Here is a 12,705-nt window from a genome sequence, read left to right as displayed (position 1 = left end):
ATGTCTGCCCTGTCCTCTCATACAGCACACACACAGACAATAGAGAGCTGAACCCTGCACACCAACCTATCCCAGCACACCGAGCGTTACATGGGTCATGAGATGTCAGGTAAACCCAACCTGCTGCTATGCATTGACATTGTAACTTTTCTTGTATTGGACGCACAGAACCAGATGTCAATAAGTGTGGATGTCATTCATGCAATGTACAGCAATCGCTCTCTATGACAGAACCAATCCATAACCCAACACCAGCAATGAGCACCAACCTGATAAGACCGATCACCTGATAAGAACATAAAAAGAGTCTGCTGCATCCGGCCAATGGCCCATCTAGTCCAGCTCCTGTGTCTCACAGTGCCCCACATCTATAATAAGGAGGTAACACATACCCATCAGGGCTAGTAACTCGTGATGGACTCCTTTTTTCCTCCAGAAAATTGTCCAATACCCTCCTAAAGACATCTAGGCTTCACCACAGTGCAGAATTCGCACCTTCATTTATTTCAGTAATAAATCATTTATTTCAGTAAAGATCAAGCGAATGCGCGTAAGCTCGCCATGCGCATTTTCGCTCCACTGGACACTGCGCATTACTGTGTCCTGGTGTCTAATTTTCAGCTGCGCAATTGAGGTAGGACTTTTTTGTTTGGTTGCAACACTGCAAACTAATTTATATCAAGCAATATATATAATAATTAGCACTTTATAATATGTCATCTCACAATAGTATGAATGTTAAAGAAAAAAAATGTTCCTAAGCTTTTTGGATCTGATTCAAATTTCAATATAGTTTTGCTTTAGAGAAATCAAATTTTTAAAAAAATGATTGTTGACATGTATCAGTGAATAGTGATTTCACTTGTGTGTATGTCAAAACAGATTTAAATGTCAGTGAGCTAATGGACACCTATATCAGCCCCTTTGTGATTGATCTACCCTCTTACCTACAGGACACAATTGATGTGCTTAAATTGACTCATAACATGGCAGTTCCCCAAGATACCATTATTGCGACCATTGATGTGGGATGTCTTTATAATAGCATCCCACACACATTGGGTCGTAGCACCATTGCAGCATGTCTGAAAAGAGCCTATCCCTGCAGAACCTCAAAACCACCTAATAGCATCCCTACTCACCTTCATCTTAAATAGACCTTTCATTTGACAATCAGATATACCTTCAAAAGCAAGGTCTTGCTATGGGAACCAAGTGCGCACCTTCTTATGCTAATGTAAATTTGGGAGAATGGGAAAGAATGCTATTCTCCGACCCCACAGCCAGCAAATACATCAAATTTATCCATACCTGTAAACGTTACATAGATGACGTGATCATCTTTTGACAGGCTCTGAACAAACATTCTTGGAAATATTTAATTCTAAACAAACCAACACATTTAAACTCAAATTCACATTGGAATACAACAAAACCCAACTGCCGTTCCTTGATCTCTCCATTAGTATTGACAAAAACAACAGTCTCTTCACAACACTTTACAGAAAGCAAACAGCAGGCAATACAATATTACACTCTGAAAGTGCACACCCCAAATCTTTGGTTAAGAGCATACCTTTTAGAGAGAGCTACATATTAATAATAATACAAGAGAGCTTATATTTTCAAAGAGAAGATATCATCTTCAAACCTAAGAAACATAAGACCCAATCAAAGTGCCCAATCAGACTCATCACTACTTTCAACAAATACCACAGCTTCATTACCAAGACCCTCACAAGAAATTGGCATATTTTATTAGAAGACCCCAAAGTAAGCAAATATGTAGGCACAAAACCCATGATTACACACAGAAAATCTAAATCCCTGAAAGATCAACTGACCTCAAGCCACTATAAATCGGACAGTGACTTGGCCACACACTCTGTTACAAATACTATTGGCACTTTCAAATGTGGGCATTGTAATCAATGCAAATGGATTAATGAATCCCTTACAATTACACTTCCTACTGGCAATATCCACAGACCTAACTCCTACATAGATTGCAACACCCAAGGAGTCATTTACAATTAAAACATGCAACTGTGGTTAATTTTATGTAGGAAAAAACAAAAGAACATTTAAGAAAAGAATATATGAACACATACATTCAATCGAAATAGGAAAAATCATCACGCCCATCTGCCAACATGTTGGCACAAAACACCAATATAACCCCAACATGTAAAAAATTTTCGACTTATATACCTCATATACCCAAACCCTAGAGGAGGTGACCTTGACAAAAAACTTTTACAATCAGAAACCAAGTGGATTGTCAACCTTAAAGCAACATCCCCTCCGGGTCTAAACAAGGCAGTTAGTTATAAACCTTTCTTGTAAGAAAGGTTTTTTACCATAAACACATATGAACATTCCCTAATCCCTACCAAAAGGTATTTTATTTTATGGTAACATATACTCCCATTATTTAGAAAATATTCTATTCTATGCTAATATATACCCCCACTACTTATGAGAATACTTCTTGCAACATATTGTCTATTTTGGTTCATGTAAATAACCTTCCAACCACAAAATCTGCAGCTGTGATTATACCTCCACACATCTCTCTCTATTTTCATATGTTTTTTGGGTCACCCTTCAAGTGACAGGTACGTGAATAAAAGACTGATATACTTACACATACAATACATCTATGATGTCACAAACAGAACTTTGTGTTTTATCAACTAACTAGCATCTAATCACTTAACAATAATTAGTAGTCATTTGCCAGTTACTACAGTAAGTTTTATTCTACTCTTTCTGTTTTAGAAAGTTATTTCTATACTCACACTGTATGTACATTACTATACTTGAATGTTGGCGTTTATGTTTTATATTACACTATACCCTGTATATACCTATTCATATACTACACTATGAACATACGGTTGATGTTTACAAGCCCATTGGGATATTAATATATCTAGTGTATGACATACAAATACACAATAATTAATATATCTCTGCTATGAACATTTTTAATGTATTAATGTTTTGAGATTTATTATGTATGACACTGTTATGTTTTGACTTTGATATGTACATTTTTACATTTTGCATCTCTATATGTGTATGCAGACCGTTACGTACGCTAAAAACTATCCCTGAGGAGGAACACCAAAGCGAAACGCATCAGATTATCGTGCAACGCGATACGGTCAAATATTTTCACGTAATTTTTTAATGATACCCTGCGAGTAAATTACATGTTTAGTATGCTGAACCCTTGTCCTGTGAAGGATTAACAGGACAAGGTTAAATACTGTATATTCATGTATTACCGTACTGTATTGTTGTCTAAGAACCATTCAATACACGTTTACTTTTTGAAAAACAGCAACCTTGAGCCTCAAACGTCTTTCTTCTTCTTTCATTTCTGATCACTATTATATAATACAGCAAGGTGGCTCCCAAGACACCCTCCTAATACGCAAGGGTGAGGAGGAGTATCCCCCTTTATCGATTTGCATGTAAATACATATGTATTTTCATTATTACTATTTTAACTGGACTGGTTTGTTGGTTTAGGATTAATCAAGTAAATTTGCTTGTATGGTATGCATTGATGTGACTTTTTGTAATCTTCATTATTGTTCGCTTCATCTGTTGCTGCATGTTTTTGTGCCTGTTTGAAAATGGTGGTCCCTATTGGTTAGCAATTTTTCAACCTGTTTTCTTACAATGTATGTGTAATCATTGTTAATTTTTTTGTTTTATCCACGAATAATTGGTACCAATGTATGTTTGGTTTCCTCTACAAACTGCTACTTGACCCCCCTCATTGCCTGTGTCCCATTCTCAAAGTCATATTGTCACATATTGGTATTTGAATGTATTATGTAAGTTTTCCTTTTATGAATAAATTGTCATGGTTTTTATTTATTTATTTTTAAATAGTCTGATATTAGCAATCCAGCGGCGATCTAATGATCCCACTCTAATGCCAGGGAGTTTCTGCATTAGAGGGCATGGCCGGGTGGGAATTTAAAAGCAGAATACCAAAGGGTTTAGTCCTTTGCTTATTAGCAGTCCTGACGTGGTTAGAAAGGCAGCCAGGTGCATCAATAGCCCAGATGTAGTTAGAAAGGCAGCCAGGTGCATTGGTAAGATAAATTAGCAGCCAAGTAGCACATATGTGGTTAGATAAGCAGCCAGATGCATTTGTAGGCCAGGGGTGGAGGGGTGATGAGTCACCAGATGTCCACCCACTAACACCCTGGGAATGTGTGCACGAAGTAAAAAGCAGTAACGTCATTTCACTCCTTTCTTAAGAGACATTTCAGCACAGCCAAGCTCATAAACCGTTCTGGTAATAGGTTTATGTATCCTGACTGAATATGTAATGTATACCATATTTTATTGAAAACATGAATGATCAGGTAAAACACATTTAATTTACTTTTATTGGGATCCAAATTAAACTAGAAGACATTACAAATTAGCACAGCCATTAAACAAAACATTGCTATCAGGAACATTATGAGATGGTCTCTGTTCAAAATTTGCATAAGCTTAGTTCCTAATACTGTGTATTGCACACTTTAGCATCAATGATAACATTTAGTCTTTTGTAATAGCTCTGGATGAAGCTCTAAATATGCTCAGGTGGTAATGCTGCCCATTCTTAGCAAAAATCATCCAAGTAAATTATTGGGTTGTCGTTCATGAACTGCACTTTTTATATTTTCTAGTAAAATTCTGCATTTATCTTTCCCTTAATTTTCCCTCTGTTCCATGTGTCATTGTAGCTAATATTCTCTCTAGAACATTAGGATGGTGTACCTCATAAGCCTTGTTGTGTCGTCTACAAAAACTATGTTTTTGGATGTAAGTGCAAAGTTCAATTTTGGTCTCATTACTCCAAAGGACTTTGTTACAGAGGTTTGGAGGCTTCTCTAGATGATGTTTGGCATATTGTAAGTGTGTTGTTTTGTGGCAGTGGACCAATAAAGGCTTTTTTCTTGCAACTCAACTGTTCAGCTCATTTTTGTTTAAAGTATCTTCTTCTTGTGCATCTTGAATCAACAGCAACACAACTTGTTTGCAGAAACATTTGTATTTCAGCTGAACTTGTGCTTTTATGTATATATTTTCATCCTAAACATTCAGGGGTACGCAACAGCATAGATATAACTACAAACGTGCATATTATCTCACACCAAAACCAACTTTTACTTACCCTTCTGATCCTTTTTCTGGCATGCCTGTCCATCCCTATCATTGGTCACTGTTTTGGGGTAGGTAGGTGACTATGAGTTCTGTTAGCAAAACAACCTGTTTGACCCTTTAGATCTGCTTGCTAAAGTCTGGCAGAGGAAAAGTATAGTGAAGTACTTCCTCTTTTGGCATTATTTAGTTCTTGAAGCAACTAAGTGATCAACTGCATGTTAATCAGTCACAGGGCCACAGCCACTGCTTATGGGCTGGGTAAAACAATTTGCCAGACTGCATTCTGAAGCACGGACCAAACATTGGACAACCTAGTTCCAGGAAATCACCAGGGCTCGGAGAGTTTTCCAATATTCTTCATGTTATAGTGATTGAATTTCTTATATCATCTGTGGCTTGTGTGAATTTGTATTTATTTACGCAGCTATAAGGATTTCTCTCTTTAATTTGGTATAGGAGGAACACATTATTATGACAAAGTGATAATTGTAGTGATGATGATTCCTAATTCAAAATCTGTTTAGTTTTTTGCAGTATCTGCCTTTAGTTTTTCCATTCAGTGATATAATTTACAATACTACTTAGTCAACTAATAATGAAAAGGTATACAATATATTATATCATTTCACTTGGCTTAAAAAATCTGAAGTGAATTGGAGATAAGGAAAAATATAGTTAGCTAATTTTAAAGATTTTTGTATGTTCAAAACACATTTGATATTTATTTTTTTAAATATTTATTTTCATCAATTCTTAGAAGACAAACCATTTATCAGAAAAAAAAGGTCTTCAGCAATGGACATAAAACTCCAGAGCATGGAAACTGCAGCAACAAGTATCTATAGATCAATCTTACAGGAGAATGCGAAAGCCTAAGACATTTATGGTCTTTGTACCAACAGAGACAAACACAATGATAATATAAAGGAAAACAAAACATTGCCGGGAATAATGTGAGGAGCACAAAGTAAGGTAACATATAATAAAATGTGTAACTTTTTCTCTCAGTTTCTCAAGCTTTAAAAATTGTGTCAATTATTAAATTGTCACATTAATGTGCCATCTCAGGTGTCATTATTTGCCTATAATCATTGGTGAATATATTGTGGAGTCAGGTGGTCTATGTGGAGTAGAATGTGTCAAGGTTTGGGTAGATATCAATAAAGCATTCTTTAAATGCAAGGGACACTGTCCATCTTTTAAAATCCATGTGCCAAACATTTACCACTTTAGGAGGATAGAACACTTGAATTTGGAAAGCAAGAAAAAGTATAATTTAATTTTATATGTTTTAATATGGTCATAGATTTCTATTTTGTTTTCTATTATGTTTGCAAAGATTTTTGGTAAAATGTTCAAATACTTAATGTGTTAATAATTTAAAAATTAAATTACTATTCTTTTTTTACACAGCAGTGAAATCATCTTCTGTATTAAGATATTTATTTATTTCTTACTCTGTAATCAGCTGAAGCTTCTGTAGGGCTAGGCTAGCTGGTTTTGCAAGATTTTTCAAGTGGTTTTACCTAAATAACCTTGAATTGGGCCACTTGCAAACGCTTACAAAAGCTTGTACAATCAGTTTTTATAAGTGATTTTAAAAAGAAGGAAAAATAGGATTAGCACTGCTAGAAACACCTGAAAAAGTCTAGTGGTGATAGTCTGTTACTGCTCCCAGGTGCTAGTGTTGGACTGTAGGTGGCTGAGGTGGTAAAGCCCATGGTAAATTACCCTTAGTCTGAATCTAGCCTAAGTGTGGAGAGATAAGGTTAACACAGAGGCTGAAATCAACATGTTCTGTTACGTAACAACTGGAGTTTCCTCTCAGTCACCAATTACATATTCAGCGACCTAAACCTAAAGTATGTTAACTCTTGTTACACTGATTCGTCATTGCAGTAGGCAGCAACTGACCTTGACTCCATTTGAACAGAGAACTGTCAGTTATCCAGTTTGAAATTACAACATGAAACTCTAATGGGTAATTTGACAGGTTGTTCTTAGAGCCCTGCCATTACATAATACATCTGTGTATATGATAGTAGTTGCCAATAAGGTGGTATTGTAGGTTCCCAGTTTACCGATTCCAGTAAGTAAATGTGTGTGAGATTAGATGTGATCAGATTTAAGATACCTCTAATTGATTCTTTGATGTGTTGCAAAGCATGTTGAAATCTTTTGAATAATTCTCTCCTTAAACTTGATTTCTGTACCAGGTTTTAAAACACTGGTAGTTTCATGTGCTTTCAGTTTTGCATAGAAGTCAGAAAATCTGTTGTAGAGTATGGATATTGGCATGCCATTTAGGATAATCCCAAAGGATATGCAAAGGAACGCTACAATACGTCCCAGAGGTGTTTCAGGAACGGTATCTCCATATCCTACCGTGGAAATGCTTACCTGAAAAAGAAAAATATCAACAATATCATATAATTTAACCTAAATCTCCAAAATAATCAAAGGGTAAGGTACACATTCCTAGAATAACTATATCAAAGTATACAATGGGATAACTAGATCCAAAATGTAATAAAGTATCGAAATGATTAGTTTTGCCAAGCAAATTTTGGGTTAGTGTAACAACAATTTTAGAGTATAAAGCCAACTTTTAAATAAAATAGCTCCTTGCAAAAATAAATTAGCCACAATAGCTAAAATTGTGCAATACTAAAATCAACAGTATGCTTAAAAAATCACTGTATTCCCAGTTTTCTAAAACAAATTACAGCTACAGTTCTAGAGTATGATTGGGTATAAATCGTTCACTACTGCCATAGTCTTAAGGGTAGCTTAAATGCTGAAAAATAAGACACAGGCACATAATATTTCTATAAAATTGGTATAGTTGTTTAAAAAAAATGGAATGGACACCAGAGTTCAATGGCAGCACAAACAGGACTAAAGTACTCAAGGAACAGGCAACTGTTCTTTAAAACCGTTAAAGCCGATTTAAATGGGTAAGATTTAGCAAAGTCTGGTAGCAGTGACAATGGGCCTAAATATGGACACCCAAGGCTCGGGCAGCTAATTTTCCATGCCAAAAAAATTTGGGCAATAGTCCTTGGATTTTGGGGGTGGGTAGATATAAGTAAGAGGCAGCACATTTGGCAGTAGTGACAACACATCTAAATTCGGACACAGAAGGCAAAGGCAGATGTTTTTGTATTCAAGGTACAGTTTAGACTTTAGGATTGGTAACACATTTAGTCACAGTCACTTTACTTTCCAAATGCCACTAACTCTGCTTTATTATTTTCTTAATAAGAGTTACCACATCCCAACAGATAGAAAATATATACACAAATGGGATACAAAAACCAGGAATTTTCAGGCATCAAAAATAATATTGTAAAATACACATATAGACAAATATTTAATAAATTGCCAACTATGTCAAACATTAAAAGTATAGACCCATATATAAATAAAACTATCATTAGTCAATGGATGAGCACAGGGCTAATATATTCTTATATCCCCCAGTAATCAGGCCTCCTCTGTTGAAGAGTGGAGTATTTAGCCTCCACGAGGGACGTTGTCGCTCAGCACGGCTTCAAAGGTCAGGACAGCGGTGGAGGTGAGACACATCCACAGTCTGGATCATTGCCATAGGAGGATTGAATTGGATACTTCTGTCCAATTCTATTTTTGTACAATCTGTAAGGATGTAATCCCCTTGGATTTTATTTGAAACATTTGTTGTACTCAGAAAGGGGCAGAATTAGTCCTATTATTTATTAATGGGGATGTCTTTTCTCTCTCCATATGTGGACTATGGAATATAAATTCTTGTGACCATCAACTTGATTGGACTAGCTTTTTTTCTGACGGCTAAAGAGTGTCAGAACATTGGAGACACCTCTGGCTGCTGTCTCTATTGTTTGGTATGAATGACAAGGTCCTAAATAAATAGTATATTTTTTGGTTTTATATGTATTAACAATCATGTTAATTGCTTATAGATGCATTTACAATTAAAACATTTAGATCTTTAAAAGAACTACAATTTTATTAAATGTTTATACAATTATTTTTGTAATGAAGGTAATATGACACACATGATAACAACTCTTATATATTTATTTATTAACATTGTTATCTTTAAGGAGTGATAATTGGCTTACCTTGCTTATGATTTATTATATATGAGTTTGTGAAACATATTTGAATTGATCTGTAAAAACTGTCAATATTGTTTTATAGTGTTAACCTCGGTCTTCCCGAAATGGAAAAAGCCAAAAACCACTATTTCTAGTTTGGACATGCAAGAGACCATTTTCTTTTGTGTACACAGAGCTGAAAAAAGTGTGTAGTAAATCTACCTTCTCTTAGTCCCCAGTCCCAAACCCTCAGTCATTTTTGTACTTCATTTTGCTATTAACCACCTAGCCGTTAAGCCCGACCTTCGTTCGGGCAAAAAAAAACGGCTAGGATGGTTAACCCCGAGATTTTTCCCATCCATACTTACCTGGTCCCCCTGTGCTCATCCAGCGTCGTTTTCGTATTCCAGCGTCGTCCGTCGATCTCCCTCTCCAGCGTCGGGTGCCAGCGGGACCGGTAAGATGCCGGCCGGCATCTTGTGTTCCGCCGCCCGGCATCTTGTGTTCCGCCGCCCGGCCGGCGGAACACAAGATGCCGGCCGGCTTCTTACCTGGTCCCGCTGATTGTCCCACGTCCTTCTCGTTCCAGCGCCGGATGATCTCTGAAGGGAGAAGCCGTCCGGCGGAGAAAAAAAAAACAGATGGCTCCTCCCTGCGTGCGTGATGACGTCGGCGCGTGTGCGGGAAATTCAAATAGAAACTCATTCATTCATTTTGTATTGGATTCAATACAAACTCCTGTATTCAATCCAATACAAAATAATTCAAATAAATACAAAGTGTGTAATTGGTAAATTCAAACTGTCATTTTGTATTGGATTGGATACAAACTCCCGTATCCAATCCAATACAAAAAATTAAAAAAAAAATAAAATAAAAGTAAATAACTTGGAAATTCAAATTTATATTTTGTATTTGATTGGATTCAAACTTGCGTATCCAATCCAATACAAAATAATATAAAATTAATACAAAGTACATAACTGGTAAATTCAAACGCTCATTTTGTATTGGATTGAATACAAACTCCTGTATCCAATCCAATACAAAAAAATAAAAAAATAAATAAAATAAAAGTAAATAACTTGGAAATTCAAATTCTTATTTTGTATTGGATTGGATACAAACTCCCGTATCCCATCAATACAAAATATTTCAAAACAAACCCCAATAAATACAGAATCAAAGTTTTAAAAATTGCCACTTATTCCCTGGATGGCTAGTGTGTAACACTGTGTCTTATCTTACCTTTGCTGATCTTCGCCTAATTTTGACCATTTGCTGCCTGCTTTGACCTCTGCCTGGACTCCGACATCTCTGCCTGCCGCCTGCCCTGACCTCTGCCTGGACTCTGACATCTCCGCCTGCTTTGACCTCTGCTTGGACTCTGACATCTCTGCCTGGACCTGGACATCACCGCCTGCCTGACCCCCCTGCCATGGCTTCAAGCTTTGTTTATGTAGTCATGTTTAAGCTGATTTTTGTGTTTTTCCTTTAATTTTATTAAAAGTAATTTTTTTTTTTAAATGATTGTGTGTTTCAAACATTTTTTATATTCATAATATCTACTAGAGCCCAACTACGCGGAATTTGAACAACCTAGGTGCAAAGTATTTTAAAAAAAAAATTCATGAAAAACAGTGGATCACTTTTGGTACAGAAATCTAGACCTCAGTGTAACCCTCAGGAGATTAATATACTTTTTAAAATTGCTTGTTTTGTTTTCTTTTGCATTCTGACTTTTGAATTTTTGCACACTTGATTTTGTTTTTTAAATCTTTTGGCAGTCATTTTCAGATGATGAAAGTGGTCCTTTTTTTTATATTTTTAGAACACTTTTTATATTCCTTAAAGCTTTTTTAACTCTAACTGTGAGCCTTATCAGTTTAAATTTTTGCTTCTGTAAAATGGTTACCTATGGACAATTTACATTTTTGATGCTTTGTTGTTTTATTTCTTGACATATTTGATATCTCTTTACACAATCTCATCTCTTCAGTTTTGCAAAACATTATTATTATATATTGATAGTGCATGAACATAATGTAATGTTTTAATGTATTTCTTCACTTAAAATATGGGGTCAATACCTAGTTGCACAAAAATGTGCACTATAAACCTTTATACAGGTTATCTGCTTTTAGGAAACATCTAGTGAACCTGAATTTTAGGTAAGGGTTAGATGTAAAATTCCTATTTTATCATGTGTATTAAAAAAAAAACTGCATGCCTTTCTGTGGGAAATGAAACACTTGAAAGGTTAACTCCAATTTAGCTTTCAAGAGCTCTGGCAAAGACCAGACAATCTCATGTCATGCTCCTCATGGTGAGCCATTGCTGGAATTACTAGTCTCTGTTCAATCTGGCTCTGTCTTTCATAGTTTTTTGTCTTACACTGTTTATCTATTTTTGACCCCTATTATTTCTGACTACTTCTACTGGCATTTGGCTCTCTGTATTATTTTAGACTATAATGTGATCAGTTTTACCCCAATGCTGCACTAAAAGTTTCTAATTTCTGTTATCTGACCAGCAGTCACCTGCCAGTCCTAAACATTCTCAATGTTTTTATTACTATTTATTGATACATGTATAGGAAGATTGAGGCCATTGTGGAAAAGCAAGACAAAGAAAATTATATTTTACAGTGAAAGTAAAGTCCCACTTTAAACTTTAGAGATTCAGGCAGGTGGGTATTGCAGAAAGGGACAGGCAATGTCTCTTCTGCAATACAACTTCTTACTTGCCTGATCGCACCAGGAATATGTGAAAAAGCTAAGCTCTGTATGCACAGCGTCAGCTTTGGTTATCATTGAAACCTGACATTCCTGCCATTGCTTGCATCTGCTGGAGTATGTCACCCCAGTACAACCGATCAAGATGGAGGAAGATTGTTGCTGGGCAAAAGAAGAAAGGTGGTGGTGCTCTGCAAGGGTGTGCAGATAGGTAGGTAGGTAAAGTAGGTGTCACAGTCTTTAGATCAGCTTTTAAAAAAATACAGTTTTTGCAGGTTAGCAGAGAGGATTTAGAAAGATTATATAAATCTAATGCAGATGCCTCAACTTTTTTTGTGTTGCTACAGAACACTCATTTAAAGCATTCTGTAGCAGGGTAGCAAGCCCAGAAGCTGATATAAACCTACAATAAGGTCTGGTGCATATGGGGGCTCATGTGGAGCTTCTAATATGTTGACTTGGACCAGGCCTGGACCAAAAGCTGGTAACCTAGAACCAAACCTTTTTGGCTTTAAATTCCTACACAGATCAAGCAAAGATCACAAAAGTACTTCTCCAAAATACAAGTTAAATTATTGGCACATGTACTAACTGCGGCTAGGTGCCTAATTACATTGTGCTGGAAATCAACGTCCCCCCCCCTTACAGAGCTAGACCTTTATAAGTGCATACAAGACATTAAGCAGATG

General features: G+C 36.1%; 1 protein-coding gene across 2 annotated transcripts in view; it reads right to left on the bottom strand.

The window, feature by feature from the left end:
- Positions 1 to 3,494: 3,494 nt before the first annotated feature.
- LOC140326473 (potassium voltage-gated channel subfamily V member 2-like) overlaps positions 3,495 to 12,705 on the bottom strand; it is a 17,187-nt gene continuing 7,976 nt past the window's right edge. For both annotated transcript variants that reach the window (XM_072405100.1, XM_072405101.1), the window contains exon 4: positions 3,495 to 7,581. In XM_072405100.1, coding sequence (XP_072261201.1) covers positions 7,318 to 7,581 — 264 coding nt within the window. In that variant the 3' untranslated portion in view covers positions 3,495 to 7,317. The remainder of the gene's footprint in view (positions 7,582 to 12,705) is intronic.

The sequence above is a fragment of the Pyxicephalus adspersus genome, chromosome 3, assembly GCF_032062135.1.
Source record: "Pyxicephalus adspersus chromosome 3, UCB_Pads_2.0, whole genome shotgun sequence".
Lineage (NCBI taxonomy): Eukaryota > Metazoa > Chordata > Amphibia > Anura > Pyxicephalidae > Pyxicephalus > Pyxicephalus adspersus.
Note: the sequence above shows the minus strand (reverse complement) of the source record. Positions and strands in the feature narration are given on the sequence as shown.